The sequence below is a fragment of the Lactuca sativa genome, chromosome 5, assembly GCF_002870075.4.
Source record: "Lactuca sativa cultivar Salinas chromosome 5, Lsat_Salinas_v11, whole genome shotgun sequence".
Lineage (NCBI taxonomy): Eukaryota > Viridiplantae > Streptophyta > Magnoliopsida > Asterales > Asteraceae > Lactuca > Lactuca sativa.
In genome coordinates, this window is record NC_056627.2 from 217,396,175 (window position 1) to 217,416,892 (window position 20,718).

Below are 20,718 nucleotides of genomic sequence, written 5' to 3' on the forward strand. Positions count from 1 at the left end.
TGTCTTCCTTATATACTTCCACTAATGAACTAATTCAATGGTAGACATTAAATGAAAGTATGGAGCCTTATGACAACAATGGTGATAACACACAAGCTTAACCTCTAGTGGAGGTAGGAGGTTTTGACAAGAAAGCAAGACAAAGAGTGTATTGCACCCTTTCTTACAAACAAGCTACTTGCAAGTCCAACTAGATGGTTACTCAAAGTGTCCATTTAACTATACATGACTTATATATTCATGCCATAGTAATATTACTAGTTTTCTTGTTTTCTATGAAAAATACCAATGAGCAAAGAGCATAAGCCAAACGATGTTGAGTGGTTTTCTAGGTAACCATTTTGAAACATGATCCTAACATGCGGGGGTTGGGGGTGATGTTGGTGAAAGATATATATACCCAAGAGTCATTATAGAACGATATTTGTTAATGACATATGATCCTATAAGGCCACACATTATAGCGAGTTACTACTAATTAATTATTCATTAAAGTAATTTGATTCTATATTTATGTCATATGAATATAACTAGTTTTCTTGTTCTCCTTTATTATTATTTCCTATAAACAATAATTCTCAATTACTTGTTAAAAATATAATTTTCATAAAATAATAATTCTCCAATTAAAACATAAGCATTCATAATACTTATTAATAATCAAATTACTTTAATAAATGTTCAATTCCTAGTAACTTGTTTTACGTGTGATCCTATAGGATCATATGTCATTAGCAAATATCATTCTATAATGACTGTTGTGTATAAAGATCTTTCACCAACATCACCCCAGCCTCCATACGTTGGGACCATGTTTCGAAATGGTTACCTAGAAAATCACTCGACACCGTTGGGACCAAGTGCCAAATAAGGTGCGAACCTTGGTTTAGGTTACTATCCCTTTACCCCCACTACATGTATTCCACATTATTAATTAATTCATTATTAACTCACACATTACATTTATATATTTTCTCCTCTTCTATCCATTATTATCTAACCATGCATGCTAATCAATTCATTATATCATGACATATTACATTCCAAATCATACCATCAAAACATGTAAACATAGTACACATTTCAAGCAATTTACTTTACTAACATGGATTTCATAATTCATAGAAGTATATATTTTCTAGAATCACATAATACATAAATATCATATTATATCATCAAAATACATTCCTCACTTCTAGCATGATCTTAACATCATCCTTTCATCCATATCATCTCATCACATTAACTAGCAGGAAAATTCAACCTAGGTAATTTATTCAAAACAAATTAACATCAATTCATAGTACATATAACTCATACAAACATTTCATGACATGGCATACCAATTCCTAGACTAATCGAGTGGTATCAAAACACACAAATCTCCAACATATGTATCCATTCGCCACAAATAATGACTCACCTCAAATCCAAGTTATTTGAAGAAATGATCTAAAGAAGGTACTCTCCATGAAACCACTAAGCATGCTAAAATAAAGCGTGAAAGCTTTTTCAGTTCCAGACAACCCCACCGCAACCGTAGTAAAAACACACCGTGTTTTTGTCCCTAGGTCATAAATCTAAAATCTCCACTTCCAATCATCGTGCCATGGTGGCAAGCGTGTTGCGTCATGACTACGCTTTCAGTTATAAAATAATATATGATCACATATCCTCTCTGGTCTGATTTTGGTCTATTCAACACCCGTTTGGGATGATTATAACCCTCAGAGAACATGACTACGTGTTCAAGGAGGCTAAAACACTTAAGGACCAATCTAACACCCTTTACCATGAATTTTAGCATCGTTAATGGATTATTCAAGAGTGTGACATGCAAGGAAAGAAAGAACACACAAAGAAGAAGCAGTAACCTTCTAGAATTTCTAGATGTTGTAAGGGATGAAGCAAAGAGTAAAGCAATCCAAGAAACAACACAAGAACTCTAACACAAAGGCAAAAAATCTTAACTTCAACTCCAACTACTCTAAAAATAGCATACACTCAAGAATCTCTCTTACTCTAGGGTTTGTTGGCTACAAATGAGATAGGTTTATTAGATTTGAGGGTTATCTATGCTTTAGTAGCCCCATAAACTTCAAACTAAACCCTAAAAGTATGAGAAAATGACCACTAAGTCCATATACATGACCAAGAATAAGTTTCTTTAACGAGATAAGAGGTTAATTTAACGAAAGAGTGTCAAGAAAACTAACCTCGATGATGGAATGGGGAATTTGGGTAGTTACAAACCTAAATGTTGATCTATTGAAGCATAATTTGAAACCCCAAAATGTTTGAATCATAAGACAAAAACATAAAAGATATAAGTGAACCCTACAAGATACAAGACTTAAAAGCAAGCTTTAGTGAGAAAAGGATATCAAATAAAGACTTTCCTCGCTTGGTCCTCGTTTTTTTCAATCAATATCTCTATAAGAAAACATAGATACGTTGATTACATTGCTTTGAGTCCCAAAATACGGTTTTCAAGTTTATTTTCATCTTTGATCCTCAATCTAGGAAATAATTTACTCTATCAGCCTAGTTCTTCTCCCTAATTTGACTAAAAATGTTTAAATACGAATCCCATTTAGTCTAAATTCCACACATTCACTTAATACCAACAACATTCATGGAACTTCTTGTAAATTTAGGGAAACAAAGGAGGAATCATCAATTTAAAAAAGAAAGAAAAAAATGAGTAAAAAGGGTTTCTGGGTTTGTGTTTTTACCTTCATCTGGGACATGCTATTTTACAACTGATTCTTTGACATTCCAACGATATTCTTCGATAAACCATCTCTAGAAACCCAATGACGGCCATTATCTGGAAATTTTATGGTTTGTTTTTTTTTTCGGGTGACTTTGATTAGGTTACAACTTAGGGCTCTTTCGTTAGAATTGTGAGAAGATGGAGTGGGTAGAGACTCGATAGCACATACATGGGAAGGGGTTTACGTTGAAAGAATTAGGGGAGGGAGAGTATACTGTTAACTTGTTTGGACAAAGATATAACAAGTTTGGTTGCCTATCGCCACTCTTCAGGTTGTGTGGGTCTAGTCTCAAGTTCGATTGGTGATTTTTGAGCTTCACCGGTGGTAGGCATAAAGAATGGTAGTTTCAAAATTGTATACTAGCTTGGTCAAATTAGACAGGACTCGAAAAAATGATGGTGGGGTACCAAATTTGATAGGCAGGGCATCAAAAATTGATGGCGGGATACCGAAAACTAATAGATGGTATTTTTTTTACATAAAATACATATAACTCGGTTCTTCACTTTAAACCGGATCATATTACATTTTCTTTTATAAAATCTGGTTTTTATATAATATAACCCAGTTTAGAAAAGGTGCTATATGATGGGTCTTATATATGGTTTTGTAGCAGTGTGTGTTACATTAAAAGTAAAAACAACTGAATTAAAATATGACAAATGAGAAAAAAGTTTTTTATGTTTTTTTCAGATATATTTAACTTTGTAACAACTAATTGTTATAAAAAGACTTCTAGAAAATTGGTCATTCTATTTGTGATGTTTGTTGAAATTAGATTTTTGATGACATAAATAGTGAAATGCTAATATATAAAGGTGAGGCAAGTTAAATGACGTCAATTCTCTATTTATTTCTATTTCCCCGCTATAAAAACAGGTTGATCGAAACTACTCTGTCCTCTTTCTACTCGTCCTTACACAATCAACTCTCCTCATTTTCCTCATTTCCACCTTCAACCTAATCACACTACAACAAAATAATGGCCGCCGTTTCTTCACTAGCTCCGTCGTCACCGGTAGCTCCTCAACCATCACCATGGCACTCACCAGTACCCTATCTCTTCGGCGGCCTTGCTGCCATGATGGGTCTCATTGCTTTTGCTCTCTTGGTTCTCGCATGCTCTTACTGGAAGCTCTCCGACCACCTTGAAAACGGCGACAGGGACATTGAATCCGGAGATGGAAACACGGATGCCACCACTCCTCCTGAAAATAACACCAACCAAGAGGCGTCTGATATGCAAGAGAAGTATTTCGTAATCATGGCCGGAGAAGCTAAGCCTACGTTTTTAGCCACACCGAGTTCTAGCAGAACCACCTCGTTTGGTAGTAGCAGTTGGCGGAGCAATTCAACGGCGTTAACGGAGGGATCATCATCTTCGGTAGTGGAGATGTCGGTGGAGGTGAAACATATCAGCAGCGTGGAGAACAACTAGTCTTCTGCTGATCACTTCTGTTAATATTGTTGAATATAAAATTTTGTTGTAGTGATTGTGGGTTGAATGGTAGGTCCAGTAGTTTGTTCATCGTTTTGTTCAGAAATGCACATACAAATTTGTGACACCTTTCAAGATCCTCAAACCTTCGCATATGACTCATAAATTAGTGATTTTTTTATTATTCTGCTATAATTGTCGTATGTGATCTTTTGTTTACCAACTCCATGATGTTCAAGTCGATTCAAATTTTCTACATAAAAGATAATCTTTTGACAATGTATCAGTAATGGTGTTTTAAAAGGTTAGTTGTTGGATTAAGTGTTTAAATTTTTTTAGATTATCAACATCTACTTGAATTGGAAAAGTTTACTTGCACTCAACTTTATCAAATCATTGAGGGGCTATAATTTTTACTTTATTTTGTAGGCTTTTTTTGAAGGTTTTTTCACAATATTAATTCTTTTACCAAAAAAGTAGTAATAATAATAACAATCATTTTAGGACATAAGTACAACTTTATTTCGGGTATGTTTGGGTCCAAAGGAGGATGATTTCATGTGAGTTGGGTCAAGTAATCAATGTCACTTATCCATATCATACGTTACTCTTTTATGTGAACTTAAGTAATCAAAGTATTCACGAAATAAAACCTTTGTATAAATCTGTCATGCTATGGGTGTGTGTTGTGTACAAATATAAATCATGGCCCACGATATCTGCACGAAATTGTGTGGGTGGCGTCTTTTTTTTTTTTTTTTTTTTTTTTTTTTTTTTGAGTTTGAGGGTAAGTCTTACGTGATTTAGATATACGTAGAAATATCTGATCTCATCTGCATCTTGTATACTTAATAATACATGTCAAATACTCGATCACTAAATCTAATTTATATATTTATTCAAGTAATTCAAGTATAACTTTTAAAAAAGAAATATGCAGATTACCTTTATTATCTTAGATATTATTTCCTATATTAGCTGTTTTTTTTTGTTTTTACAACTTTTTACCCAATTTAAATAATCATAAAAGAAAATGGATTTTAAAACGTAAGAAATATTGATAAGTTAATTATTATTGGATTTGAAGACAATGTTCTGCGTTATCTGTTGTTGTCTATTATATATTTTGGTATTCCTAGTCATTACCTCCTTTACCAATGTCCTTTTCCTTCTTTATAGTTTTGGAGTTACGTTTTCAATCAACTGAATTTGAACAAGTTGAAACAATGATGGTTTTCGCTTTGATTTGTGGGTCGTACTACTATATAAATCCAAACAACTGAAAAGAGAAAAGACTATCCTAGCATGTCCTTTCCAACTTAGGTAATGTGATACTTGCGGAAAACTACGAATACATGAACTTTATCAACAAGTATTTAGTTCAAATTATATCGAGTATAATGTATAAGATAGGTGTGTAAATGCATATGAGTGTGAGGGATTTTTTCATTTCACGGGATAGTCGCTCTTTAAAAGTATCATTTGGTTGATCGAATGCGAAAAACACACAATGCATTGGTTAATTGAATGCAACAAAATTGAACGAATATTTTGTGTTTGTTGGATGTATATGTTCATTTGTTGGTCCCTTTTTTTTTGTCACTACACGAAATCAGCGAAATAGAAACGATGTGTTTAGCGGCCACACTATCTATAGTGGAGGCATTTGATGATGTCGCCGCTATTGATTGTGTCACCATTAAAGATGTAACTGCTATTGATGATAAACCGCAATCTGTGTGCTCCATTCCAGCAATATCCATGACCGTTGATTGGGTTCCTAAGTCCACCCAGAAGCCTTTTGGTGCTGTTATTGTAACTTTACCAAACCCACTACCTTGCCCAAGGTCTTCGTCTGCCTATCTAATATCATGATCGATCGCTCAACATGATTCCGGTGCTCGTCCAGTAAATGCCATCCAACGGGACTACCGCAAAATCATCTATTAAACATTTTATCAACTAAGAAACATGAAAAATGCTATGAAACTAACTAAGCTCCTTGGGCAGATCCAACAGGTAGGCGACCTTGTTTACTCTGGTAATCACTCGGAAAGGCCAATAAATATGGGGCCCAGCTTGCCCCGCTTCCAGAATTGGATGAAACCCTTCCATGGTGATACCTTCAGAAGCACAAAATCTCTTACGTGTAACTCAAGATCGGACCAACACCGATCTGCTAACTCTTTTGCTGGATCTGAGAGGTCTGTAGTCCCCCACGTACATACTAAATCAACTATGTGGTCTTGAGCACCACCTCATTGCTTCCCATAACTCTATGATTGACCTTTTGTAGGGAAATATAGGGTTTATGGTAGAGATTTGGATACCAACTAGGATCTTGATATCACTTTCCGAACTGATATTTCTTCCCTATGTCTGAGTTACAAGAAATTCAGTCTAGGTTAATCCAAGTGGGCACTTACGTTTCTAGACACAGAAAATGTAAGCCAATATGCTGGAGGATTCTGTGAAAGTATGATGAAAAACAAGAGCTTAAGATCATAACCCTCTTCTGTAGAGGAAGAGATGTTTATATATTAAACAAGATTAGGGCTTCATTAGGGTTGAGTCGTCATTAGTTGCTTTGGAAGCAAGTAATGTTAATCCGAATTTAATGAGGATTTAGGGTTACCAAAACTAACAAGTTTCGTTAGTTTTACCATAGCGGGACCCCAGCCAGGGGCTCTGCCCCTTGGACCCCGCTATGGGCGCTACCCCTAGACCCCGCTAAAGGGATGTTGTCCCTTTGGAAACCCTGGACCCAGGGGCGCGGTCCCTGCACCCCCAACTAGTCGTTGAACTGGCTTCTAATTCGATCTTATATATGCGTGTACTCCGCACAACTCCGTACATATATTAGAGTACAAATTATGAAGCCCCTTAACTCATATGTTAGTCCAGTTACTTAAAATGACATGGTAACACTAAAATCATCAACAATCCTCCCCCATTTTAGTGTAACCCTTGAACAAACATATCCTTATCAAAACAAACAAAACTAGTACATAATGAAAATATTGAAACGATTGAATTTCCACTTAATATCATACATTTGCCAATACTTGGGAATCAGGGTGTTCTAAGAATTGAACACATCAACCCATTTAAATACTAGAAATTAAATTACATACTACTTTATTGAATTTCTAGCATAATACAACTTGACACTATTATAAAGTCGTGTGTCCCAATCCTCTCATGATCATATCAAGGTCAAGTCCACAACCTCTTGAAATGCGGCTACACTTCACAACCACGTAGGTAACTCCTTTCCATGTATCTGCACATACATTTATCAAATGAATTATTCAGATGTTAAACTTCAACCTGCCTAACTTGCAGAACCGAACACATACCTGGGATGAATACTTCATGTGTTCCAATCTATAATTATGAGCTTTCCATGTTGAATTCAACTCCTAGCATTATATTAGGAGGGAATTGGATGTCTCATCATTATAGAATTATATGCACTTTAATCCCATCCCGATTATAGTCTTGTGCACTAAGTCTCTTGTTAGACCTTTAGTCAAGGGATCTGCCAAATATTGTTGCGATTTCACAAACTCAACCGAAATCACACCATTCATGGTTAGTTCTCTAATCATACTATTTCTAACACCTAGGTGTCTAGACTTGCCATTATAAACTTGGCTATATGCCTTAGCCAAAGCGGATGCACTATCACAAAGAATAGAAATAAGTACTATCAATTTAGACCACAAAGGAATCTCATAGACTAAATTCCTTAGCCACTCTGCTTTTTTACCAGCAGCTGGTAACGCAACAAACTCAGATTCCATTGTCGAGTTTGTAATGCAAGATTGCTTCTTGGAAGCCCAAGAAATGACACCTCCCCCAAGCAAGAATACCCAACCAGAAGTTAAGGAATTGTCCTCCATGTTGGTAATCAAACTTGCATCTGAATGACCTTCTAAAACCGAAGGACTCCCCAAGTAACTCAAACCATAATTCAAAGTTTCCTTGAGATACTTAAACACTCTATTCACTACTTGCCAATGTTGAACACTAGGATTGCTAGTTTACCTGCTCAACTTATCCACAACAAAAGCAATATCAGCTATGGTACATGGCATACATCAAGCTACCAATAGCCTTAGAGTATTCCAATTTTGAAATGGGAACGCCATTATTTGGCATTAATTTCACACTTGGATCCATAGGAGTACTCGCAGGAGAAAATTTTGTATAATTAAACCGCTTGAGAATTTTCTCAATATAATGACTTTGATTCATTATCAATCCTTTGTTCATCCTCTTAATTCTTATTCCAAGAATTACATCAGCCTCTCTTAAATCTTTCATGGAAAACTTGGTTGATAACAATTTCTTTGTTTCATCCACTTGATTTTGGTCAGTACCAAAAATCAACATGTCATCTACACATAAGCAAATGATCACTCCAACTGTAGTAGCATCATTAAATCTACTATAAACACATTTGTCACATTGGTTTTTCTTGAAACCAAAAGACAAAATCACCTCATCAAATTTTCGATGCCATTGTTTAGGCGCTTGTTTCAGCCCATACAAAGATTTGACAAGTTTACAAACCATATGCTCTTTACCGGGCATAATGAAACCTTCTGGTTGTTTCATGTAAACTTCCTTGGCAAGATCACCATTTGAAAAGGCTTTTTTCACATCCATTTGGTGAATAACCAGGTTGTGGATACTTGCCAATGCAACCAACAACCTAATAGTAGAAATACGTGCAACTGGAGCATACATATCAAAATAGTCAATACCTGGTTTTCGTCTAAAATCTTGAATGACTCACCGGGGTTTGAATTTGTCAATAGTCCCATTAACATTCATTTTGTTTTTGAAAATCCATTTGCAACCAAGAGGTTTAGAACCCGGAGGCAAATCAGACAACACCCATGTGTTGTTCTCAAGAATTGATGACATTTCATCATCAATTGCCTCCTTCCAAAAGGCACTATCATGAGACTCTATGGCCTCTTGATAAGTCTTAGGATCATCTTCAATAATATATCAATAAGAGTATTCAAGATTAATTTCATCCCCTAAACCTTCCACCAAGTACAGTTGGAAGTCGGATCCGAAATTTTTTGCAATTTGGCCTCTTTTGCTTTTATGAATATCTTGTGGTTCTTGCACGATACCACCATCTTGACTTTCTGAATTTTGCTCTTTATTAGCACTAAAAGTTAGATCCTTAGGCCTTTGAATTGATGAAAACCTCATCTAATCAAAAATTGCATCCCGCGATTCGATAACAGTGTTAATTGAAACCGAATCATTAGGTTCTATTACATAGAACCTATATGCCTTGCAATGTTCAGCATATCCAATGAATATGCAATCAATTCCACGTTCTCCCAAATTTATCTTTTTGGGCTTGATAAGTTTTACAACTGCCCGACATCCCCAAACCCGAAAATAACTCAAATTCGGCATTTTCTTTAACCAAAATTCATATGGGATTGTTTTGTTCTTTTTATTTGGAACCCTATTCAACAAATAACAGGCCGTTAACATGGCCTCTCCCCAGAATCCTTCACTTAATCCCATGTAAAACAACATCAAGTTTACCATTTCCTTTAACACTCGATTTTTTCGTTCAGCACTACCATTCTGTTGGGGCGTGTAAGGTGTCGTGGTCTCATGAATGATACCCACTGATTGGGAGTATATGGGATCCATATATTCACCTCCCCTATCAGTCCTAAGACATTTAACCGGAATGCCCAATTGAAATTCCACCTCGTTTTTGTATATTTTGAATTTATCTAAGGCTTCATCCTTAGAATGCAACAAATACACATAGCAAAACCGAGTGTAGTCGTCAATAAAAGTGGCCACATACTTTTTATTTCCCAAAGATGGAATGGAGTAGAAATCACACAGGTCACTGTGTACAAGTTCCAAAACAGCTAAATTTCTAGTGACACTAGGAAATGGTTGTTTTGTCACTTTTGTAAGCATTCATGTTTTACATTTATTAGATGTCATATCAAAGGCTAGAATTAATCCATCTTTTGACATCTCATGCATCCTTCTAAAGTTGACATGACCTAACCTTACATGCCAAAGCATAGATTTATCAACATTAGAAGCAGAAGATATAAATGCAGAATTTTGAACAGGTAATAATTTCTCAAAAATATTTAAATGAAACATTTTATTATTTAAATATCCAAAGCCAATAAACATTCCACCCTTAGACAAAACAAACTTATCGGACTCAATAACCTATTTATAGCCATCAGAATTCAAACAACTAGAGCTAACAAGATTCTTGCAAATCTTGGGAACAAATAAAACATCAAATAACCTAATTGTATTTCCAGAAGTAAAGTCAAGTGTAAAGCCCGTGTTTCTAGGCTAGGCATTAATATTGACATAATGGTCTAGGTTAACCTTTGTAACTCATTTAGAAGAGATGAAAAGGAATTATGTGAATATTATGTGAATTATTTGTTTTCTTCTTAATTATTAGGGCTTAATTAATTAAGAATAAAAAATAAGCGTCAAAATTAAAGTGTGAGATAAGCCCGATATCTTTACATAAAGTTGTAGTGGTCGAAACAAGGATTTCGGGGATATAAAGAATACCAAAATCCCAGTTATAACGAAGAAGTTATGACATGTCGAAGTTTCGCGACAAAACCGGCAGGGTGCTGAATGTCGTAAAAAGTGAGTTTTCGATAAACCACTTTTTAGCCTTAGTGATCTAAACAAAAGTCATAGTATTCGTTAAACCAAGAAGTACGATAAAAAGAACGCCCAAATCTGACTTCGTATGAGGAAGTTCTGATTTTTCGAAGTTTCAGCTTAACAGTAGACAGCTAAAAACTCGAATTTTAGATCGAGCGATTTTTAGGCGACACAACCTAAACGAGAATTGAAGGTCTCGTCATTAGGAGCACAACGGTAAAAAGTCTGACGAAAACGGACGTCGGATGAAGAAGTTATGAATTTTTAACGGATTTCCTGTCTCGGTCTGTTAAAAATAATAATATAAAATTTAAATTCAAAATTAGCCGACGAAGTCTAGACGGAAGTTGTAGAGCGTAATTTTAGCTACGTGTGCATATAAAGAACGTCAAAAACGGAGCTCGTATGCGAAAGTTATGAATTTAAGAAGATTTTGGCACAAAATTCGAGAAATTTCGCATAGATAGGCTTCACCCGGAAGTGCCACGTCACCCTCGCCTCGCATGTGCCACGTATCCGAATTTTGCTGAGTCACCGAAGCCACCTGGCGAGACATGTCGCCTGCCCTCGCATCCGAAGTCCGGTCCACTAGAGGTCCGACGCGTCTTCCACTCCTCGTGTCCGAGCCTCACAGAAGGAGCCACGTTCGAAGCCTCAGACTAGACCGCGGTCCAATCAGAAGGCGACAGCGAGCCCCTCACAGGTGCGACCCATGCGCAGCCCACGTGCGAGCCCTCCCCTGCGAGCTTCGGATCTGCGACGCGTGGCCTCTTCTCAGCCCTTGGATAAGAACCCTCGCCCCTATATATAGAAGGGTGCGAGACCTCCCGGGTAACTTTGAAAATTTGTCAATTTTAACCCCTAAACCCATATTTTCTTCATCTTAACATCCCGCAAAGCCCCGGTATCGTTTGTAAAGCCCAGAATACTCCACGAAGTGCTCGAGAAGCCCGGAAAATTTATCTTTTCGGTTTCGAAGCCCGACATTTACAAAGCCCGGTTTCTCAATAAAACTCCCGGTTTTATTAAAAACGATCGTTTTAGGAAACGAATTCCTGCCCGATTATCATCAAACCATGTGATTGTATAGTCGCTTTCATTTTACACATAGATATGAAGTATTTACCTTATAATACGTGCTATGTGTAGATATATTAATTGTTTATTTGAGGTAACTGTTGAGTTGATGTTTTATACAAGTTTTAAACTGTATAAGTATTTTATCTACAAATATGTTGGGTAGAAAATGGGAAGATAGTGATGTGTGATAAAATAAAAATTGAGGAGAGGCCTCGATGAGTTTTGAGATCCAGTCATCTAGCAGAGTTTGAATGACGACCACGGACTTTCTAGACAGTCTAGTGGGAAACATTAGCAGGTCCGCAACCTGTAGGTGTTAATGAACTGAGAGTATTCATTCGCTGTACTCCATCCCCCTCATGGATGCCTTTAGGACATGTATGGCTGGGGAAACCCCTTAGCAGTAGTATCCATCCCGATGATATTCTTTAGGCTAGGTCCCTTGTGATAAGTGTTTAGGGACATAAAGTAAGGATAACGGGAATGGGTAATCAGTGTTATTGTTGATTGATGAACTTAGTAAGTTTATTATTATTATGGGTTGAAAACCCTATATGCTCACCAGGCTCCCAAACCTGACCCACTCAGCTTTTTATGTTACAGGTAGTGGACCTCGAGCATAGTCGGAGGTCAATGAGGGATTTTTGGATTATAGGCCAGTAGTTGTAAATAACTGTTGAAAGGCTTATAATATCTTGTTTATGCTTTTGATCTGTATCGGAACATGACATCCCGAGGTTTTGATATGAAATGAAACTATACATTTCTTAAAGAAAGTTTTGATAAACTTTTATCATGTTTTGTTTTGTGAACAAATTCCGCAACATCTTTTAAAAAGATTTCTCTGATTTTATTATAAAAAGCATAAATTAAATCGGTCTTTTCTGGCCGAGAAATTAGGGGATGTCACAGTTGGTATCAGAGCATTAGTTTAAGCGAACTAAGAAATTGTAGAATTTCTAGACTTAAACTTAGAATGCTAAGTGATGATTGTGAGATGAGTGTCTACCATATTTTAGACACGAGCACTAGTTTATTTTAGGAAAGATGCCTAAAATGCCATGATGTGCTAAATGTTATATGTTTGCCATATATGCCATTATTGTTCGGATCTATGGTCTGTTGCCGACCGGATCTGGAAACCTTATGTGTGTAGGATTCTAACCGTATGATTACGAGATTAGAACTAACATGTAAACGTTTCGGAGAGATAAGGGAATTTAAATACCTATCGAGGGTAAACACCTAAATTCGCCTTATTCGGTATATAGATTGTAATGGCAAGAACTCGTAGTGGAGTTGCAAATGCAAATGGAAACAGGGATCAAGAGCCTCAACCTCAAGTAGTTGAGCAAGTACCTGTTGTAGGAGCTACACCTGAGCCAATGACGATGGCTGGGGTACAAGCAATGATGCAAATGATGTTAGATCGCCAGATGGAAGAGACAAGGCGATTCCTACAATAACATAGAGAAGAGACTACAATGCCTGTTGAACAACCCGTATTGAATGAAGGGCAATCAGTAAGAGGGAAGTACAGTGGGACTCTTGGTCAAGCCAACCCACCGATAGTTAGACAAAACAACCAGGATGGAGGAGTTGATGGACGCGGATGCAAATACAAAGATTTCATGGCATCTAAACCGTCGTGTCTATCTGGAAGTCCGACACCGGTGGAAGTCATGAATTGGATCTCTGAAATGGAGACGATGTTTGAAAGTTGTGAGTGCAGAAACAAACAAGAGACCGCACTTGCAATTCCTCTATTAAGGTCTGGTGTGTTGAACTGGTGGAAGTTACTAGCTAATTCGATGCCCAAGGGAGAAGCTAGTAAGATGTCTTGGGAAGACTTTCTACTACAACTAAAACTACAATACTGCTCTGAGCAGGATCTTCTGGAAATTAATAATGAGTTCCAGAATTTAAAGAAGGGAAAGATGAGCGTTACTAAATACACTGCTAGTTTTACTGAAAAGATGAAGCTTGTTCCTTACCTAGTTCCAACTGAACTATCTAAGATCAACAAGTTCGCCCTTGGATTACCAGCAGACTTTGGTCCGATGGTTAAGCAAGCAACCACTTTGAAAGCCGTCATCTGGGCTGCTAAGAACGTTGAGGTTCAGATCAGAGAGAAGGGTCTAGAGAGGACGGAAGTTGGTGAAAAGAGAAAATTTGAAAGAACTTCAGGTTCCAGCAAGAGAAGCAAATTTTCTAAGTTTAAGAAGTTTGGAGGAGGAGGAGGTGAAGTGAAGTAGTGTGAGAAGTGCAAGAAAAAGCACTCAGGGAAATGTAGTGAGGAGGTGACTTTCTTCAAATATGGAAAGACTGGGCATTATGCCAACGTGTGTCCATCCGACAAGAGGGTATGTTTTGAGTGCCATGAAGAAGGGCATGTTTTTAAAGACTGTCCAAAGAGGAAGGATGCTACAAAGCCCAATCTACCACCAAAGCCGAAGGCGAGAGCCTTTCAGATGACACTTGAGGCTGCGAAAGAAGAAGATCAAGTTATAAAGTAGTAGTGTGAATAGTAACAAGTGGTTAGGCCTAATAGAAGCATAGTATAGGGTAAACTTGAACCTTTGTGTAATCGTTTCAAGGAAATAATATAAACCCTGGTTTTGTCATATGATGAATTGAATGACTATGTGAAATTCTTGTATGGTGATTTGGAGAACTACGAGACAAAACTTGGGACGAGTATGAGTAGGTGCGACTGGTAGTAGAGGCCTATACTACCGGAAGCACAGGACTCGTACTTGGATCAGGGAAAGTCACAAGGTTACCGAGGAGCTATTATTTGATTCCGTCTTGTTCTAGTCTGTCGTTACCATCGTTTCGGTAATGACTAAGAAGATGATTGTTATTCCGACCTTAGAGCTCATATTGAATCGAGTCCGACTAAGATGAGTATGTTATGTGGTTCAGAGAACCAAGTTCGATGTAGCATTTGACTTAAGCCAGAAGATTGAAGTGAAAGATGATTAAAGCGATCAACAGAAGTATCGCACTCATTGTTAAGGAAGTTGATATTTAGGAATAATACATGTTGAACTGTTATTGTATCACATTAGAACATGAAGGAAGGTGTAGTTTGTTCCGAAAGTTGTCCCAAGGAGATCTGAGTCTAAGTAGTGCAGTATACAATGAGAGATCATTAGAACATGACCCATTGGTCTGTTACAATAAACGAACGAAAGTACTTATTCCAATAAAAAGAAGGAGTCCTCAATAAGGATTTATTCTATAACTCGAAGGTTACGATTGAATGTCCTATGGATTTATCCAAGGCTTTTCTTCGATCGCGACTCCATTGACAGCTTTGACCCACAAAGGAGCTGTCTATACTTGGAATGAGAAGCATAGGAAGCTTTGAGAAGTTAAAGAAGTCGTCATGTGAAGCACCGACTCTTTCGTCGCCTAACGGAGTTGATGACTTCACAGTTTAAAGTGATGCCTCTGGAGTTGGGCTAGGTTGTGTTATGACCCAAAGGGATAAAGTGATAGCGTGTACATTGAGGGAATTAAAGGAGCATGAAAAGAACTACCCCACTCACGATTTGGAGTTGGCAGCGGTAGTATTCGCCCTAAAGATATGGAGGCATTATCTTTATGGCACAAAGTGTAAACCTTGAAAAGAGAAGGCCAAGAGCGTTGAGAATTGAAGTTGTCTCAACAATTGTGGAAAGTATAAAGAAAGCTCAAGAGGAAGCTTTAGAGAAAAATGACCGAAAGGAAGAACGTTTGGGCAAAACGTTAGTGTTCGGTACAAACAACCTAGGGTTAAAGGTATTCCAAGATAGGATTTGGGTACCTAAGACGGGCGGAGTAAGAGATCTTCTGATGGAAGAAGCTCACAAGACCATGTACTCGATTCATCCCGGCAGCACAAAAATGTATAAGGATCCAAAACACTATTACTAGTGGCCCACTATGAAGCTCGATGTTGCTAAGTATGTGGCCGAGTGTGTAACTTGTGCTATGGTTAAGGCACAACATTAGAAATCGTATGAGAGTTTAGAACCTTTACCCATACCCATGGGTAAATGGGAAGACATCACTATGGATTTTGTGACTAAACTGCCCAGAACAAGGAACGATCACGACATGATTTCGGTGGTCGTTGATCGCTTCACAAAGAGTGCGCATTTCATAGCAGCCAAAGAGAAATGGTCTATGGATAAACTTGCAAATTCTTATGTGAAGGAAATTTTGAGGCTTCACGGTGTTCCGCTAACGATTGTATCCGATCATGACAGCCGTTTTACCTCAAAGTTTTAGAGGAGTCTACAAGAGGAATTGGGTACCAAGTTCTGTTTGAGTACAGCTTACCATCCGCAAACCGATGGTCAGAGCGAACAAACGATTCAAACATTGGAGGATATGCTGAGAGCATGTATCCTAGAACTCCAAGGTAACTGGGATGAATACTTACCTCTAGTAGAATTTTCCTATAATAATAGTTTTCACTCAAGCATTAAGATAGCACCTTATCATGCTTTGTATGGGGAAAAGTGTCGAACGTCATCATGTTGGCTGGAAGCTGGGGAAAAGCAGTTTATGGGACCTGAAATATTCCATCAGATTGCCAAAAAGTTGTAAGTGACTAGGAAAAAAGATGTTAGCTGCTCAAAAGAGTTATGCTGACGAGAAAAGACAACCGATATCATTCGAAGTTGGAGATTCGGTTTCACTTAAAGTCTCGTCGTGGAAGGGACTTATAAGATTTGGTAGAAGGGGAAAGTTGAGTCCAAAGTTTATTGGACCATTTAAAGTTCTTAAGAGGATCGGGAATCAAGCTTACAAGCTAGAATTACCAGAAGAACTAGAGAGTATTCATAACACCTTTCATGTGTGTTATTTGAGAAAGTTCACGGGAGGTGCGCCCGACATAATTCCCATTTCTGAATTAAGGTTGGATGAAAACAAGAGGTTAATTGGAGAACCTGACACAATCGTTAACCGTAAGACTAAGAAGTTGTAACGTAAGACAGTCGATTTAGTGCATGTACGTTGGAAACATATAAATGGGCCAAATCCCACCTAGGAGACGGAGAGTGACATAGTGAGTCGCTACCCGTAGTTGTTTGTCGTTGTGTGATTCCGGGGACGGAATCATCCTAAGGTGGAGAGAGTTGTAAAGCCCGTGTTTCTAGGCTAGGCATTAATATTGACATAATGGTCTAGGTTAACCTTTGTAACTCATTTAGAAGAAATGAAAAGGAATTTTGTGAATATTATGTGAATTATGTGTTTTCTGCTTAATTATTAGGGCTTAATTGATTAAGAATAAAAAATAAGCGTCAACATTAAAGTGTGAGATAAGCCCGATATCTTTACATAAAGTTGTAGTGGTCGAACAAGGATTTTGAGGATATAAAGAATACCAAAATCCGAGTTATAACGAAGAAGTTATGACCTGTCGAAGTTTCCCGACAAAACCGGTACGGTGCTGAATGTCGTAAAAACTGAGTTTTCGATAAACTACTTTTTAGCCTTAGTGATCTAAACGAAAGTTGTAGTATTCATTAAACCGAGAAGTTCGATAAAAAGAACGCCGAAATCTGACTTCGTATGAGGAAGTTAGGATTTTTCGAAGTTTCAGCTTAGCAGTAGACAGCTAAAAACTCGAATTTTAGATCGAGCGATTTTTAGCCGACACAACCTAAACGAGAATTGAAGGTCTCGTCATTCGGAGCACAATGGTAAAAATTCTGACGAAAACGGATGTCGGATGAAGAAGTTATGAATTTTTAATGGATTTCCTGTCCCGGTCTGTTAAAAATAATAATATAAAATTTAAATTCAAAATTAGCCGACGAAGTCTAAACGGAAGTTGTAGAGCGTAATTTTAGCTACGCGTGCATATAAAGAACGTCAAAAACGGAGATTGTATGCGAAAGTTATGAATTTTAGAAGATTTTGGCACAAAATTCGAGAAATTTCGCATAGATAGGCTTCACCCAGAAGTGCCACATCACCCTCGCCTCGCATGTGCCACGTATTCGAATTTTGCTGAGTCACCGAAGCCACCTGGCGAGACGTGTCGCCTGCCCTCGCATCCGATGTCCGGTCCACTAGAGGTCCGACGCGTGTTCCACTCCTAGTGTCCGAGCCTCGCAGAAGGAGCCACGTCCGAAGCCTCAGACTAGACCGCGGTCCAATCAGAAGGCGACAGGGAGCCCATCGCAGGTGCGAGCCATGTGCGATCCATGCGCAGCCCACGTGCAAGCCCTCCCCTGCGAGCTTCGGATCTGCGACGCGTGGCCTCTTCTCAGCCCTTGGATCAGAAGCCTCGCCCCTATATATAGAAGGGTACGAGACCTCCCGGGTAACTTTGAAAATTTGTCAATGTTAACCCCTAAACCCATATTTTCTTCATCTTAACATCCGACAAAGCCCCGATATCGATTGTAAAGCCCGGAATACTCCACGAAGTGCCCGAGAAGCCCGGAAAATTTATCTTTTCGGTTTCGAAGCCCGACTTTTACAAAGCCCGGTTTCTCAATAAAACTCCCGGTTTTATTAAAAACGATCGTTTTAGGAAACGAATTCCTGCCCGATTATCATCAAACCATGTGAGTGTATAGTCACTTTCATTTTACACATAGATATTAAGTATTTACCTTATAATACGTGCTATGTGTAGATATATTAATTGTTTATTTGAGGTAACTGTTGAGTTGATGTTTTAAACAAGTTTTAAATTGTATAAGTATTTTATCTACAAATATGTTGGGTAGAACACGGGTAGATAGTGATGTGTGATAAAATAAAAATTGAGGAGAGGCCTCGATTAGTTTTGAGATCCAGTCATCTAGTGGAATATGGATGACGACCACGGACTTTCTAGACAGTCTAGTGGGAAACATTAGCAGGTCCGCAACCTGTAGGTGTTAATGAACTGAGAGTATTCATTCGCTGTACTCCATCCCCCTCATGGTTGCCTTTAGGACATGTATGGCTGGGGAAACCCCTTAGCAGCAGTGTCCATCCCGATGATATTCTTTAGGCTAGGTCCCTTGTGATAAGTGTTTAGGGACATAAAGTAAGGATAACGGGAATGGGTAATCAGGGTTATTGTTGATTGATGAACTTAGTAAGTTTATTATTATTGTGGGTTGAAAACCCTATATGCTGACCAGGCTCCCAAGCCTGACCCACTCAGCTTTTTATGTTACAGGTAGTGGACCCCGAGCATAGTCGAAGGACAATGAGGGATTTTTGGATTATAGGCCAGTAGTTGTAAATAACTGTTGAAAGGCTTATAATATCTTGTTTATGCTTTTCATCTGTATGGGAACATGACATCCCGAGGTTTTGATATGAAATGAAACTATACATTTCTTAAAGAAAGCTTTGATAAACTTTTATCATGTTTTGTTTTGGGAACAAATTCCACAACATCTTTTAAAAAGATTTCTCTGATTTTATTATAAAAAGCATAAATTAAATCGGTCTTTTCTGGCCGAGAAATTAGGGGGTGTCAAATCAAGACACACGACACCTAAACCACAAATAGGAATAAAAGAATCGTCTACCATTTTCAACACCGTCCCATATTCAAGCAGAATAAATGTTTCAAACATCCGTTTATCCTTGCATACATGGTTCGTTGCTCTGGAGTCGATCCACCAAGAAACATCATCATCCTGCACATAGAATGATTTAGGGATAAATGATACATAATAAACATAAGTTTGATTAGAATTCTCAAAGTTAGTCAAAAACTAACCTCCTTTAACTTGGGCCGAAGATCCGTTCACTTTCCCATTGTCTCCACTGATTCCAACACCATTGTTACACCTCCAACAAACCAGATCCTTTCTCTTTTTATTGGAGTTGCTTGGGACATGTTCATGCTTACATTTGCCGTGTCCTTTGTGATTCTGGTTCCTTGGTTTGTTTTCAACCATATGAATCGAGGCTGTCCAGGTTCAACTTTTCCTTTGGGTTTTTCAGATTTGTCACTTTCCTTCGCACGAAGAGATTCTTCAATACGAATGTGACTAACAAGTTGAACCAATGATAGTTCCTCCTTTTGATGTTTCAAGTTATGTTTGAAGTCTTTCCAGGACGGAGGCAATTTGTCAATGATAGTGGACACAACAATGGATTCATCCATATTAGTACGGTGCAGTTTAAACTGACCCTATATGCCAAGGAGTTCATTGTACTATTCAGTGACAGACCTTGAATCTTCCATCTTATAATTATTAAAGTCACTGACCAGAAACTTCTTGCTAGAAGCATCCTCGGTAATGTATTTCAGTTCAAGAATGTCCCACAACTCCATGGCACACAAGGTTTCACTATGGATATCAAATAAATCATCAGACATACCATTTAGAATGTGACATTTGCAGATGTAGTCATCATTGTCCCACTTCTGTCTCCTTCTTGTCTCTTCAGTCGTCTCAGCAACACTTTCTGCAGGCTCTGCTGGTCTTTGAGTAGTCAGCGCGTATGTTGTTTTCAGAGTGGTCAACATGAAGTGCATCTTTTTCTTCTAACGCCTAAAGTCGACGCCTTCAAACTTCTTCGGCTTAGCAAACTTTGTGGTCGTCTCACGGATTGAGTCACCCATCTCCAGAAACAAGAGATATCAGTTCGAATGTAGGGAAATATAGGGTTTGTGGTGCAGATCTAGATACCAACTAGGATCTTTCGGGTTTTAGACATAAGAACAATCCTATGTGCTCATACAAACCCTAATGC

The 20,718-nt window shown here is 37.9% G+C and overlaps 1 protein-coding gene across 1 annotated transcript; it reads left to right on the plus strand.

Moving 5' to 3' along the window:
* The first annotated feature begins 3,664 nt into the window (after positions 1–3,664).
* Positions 3,665–4,342, plus strand: LOC111895145 (protein GLUTAMINE DUMPER 2). The gene has a single exon (XM_023891244.2). The coding sequence runs from the start codon at positions 3,760–3,762 to the stop codon at positions 4,213–4,215; it is 456 nt and encodes a 151-aa protein (XP_023747012.1). The 5' UTR covers positions 3,665–3,759; the 3' UTR covers positions 4,216–4,342.
* The last annotated feature ends 16,376 nt before the right edge of the window (positions 4,343–20,718 follow it).

What these genes read in the sequence shown, in the direction of transcription:
- LOC111895145 (XM_023891244.2), top strand. Translation starts at nt 3,760, where the DNA reads ATGGCCGCCGTTTCTTCACTAGCTCCGTCGTCACCGGTAGCTCCTCAA.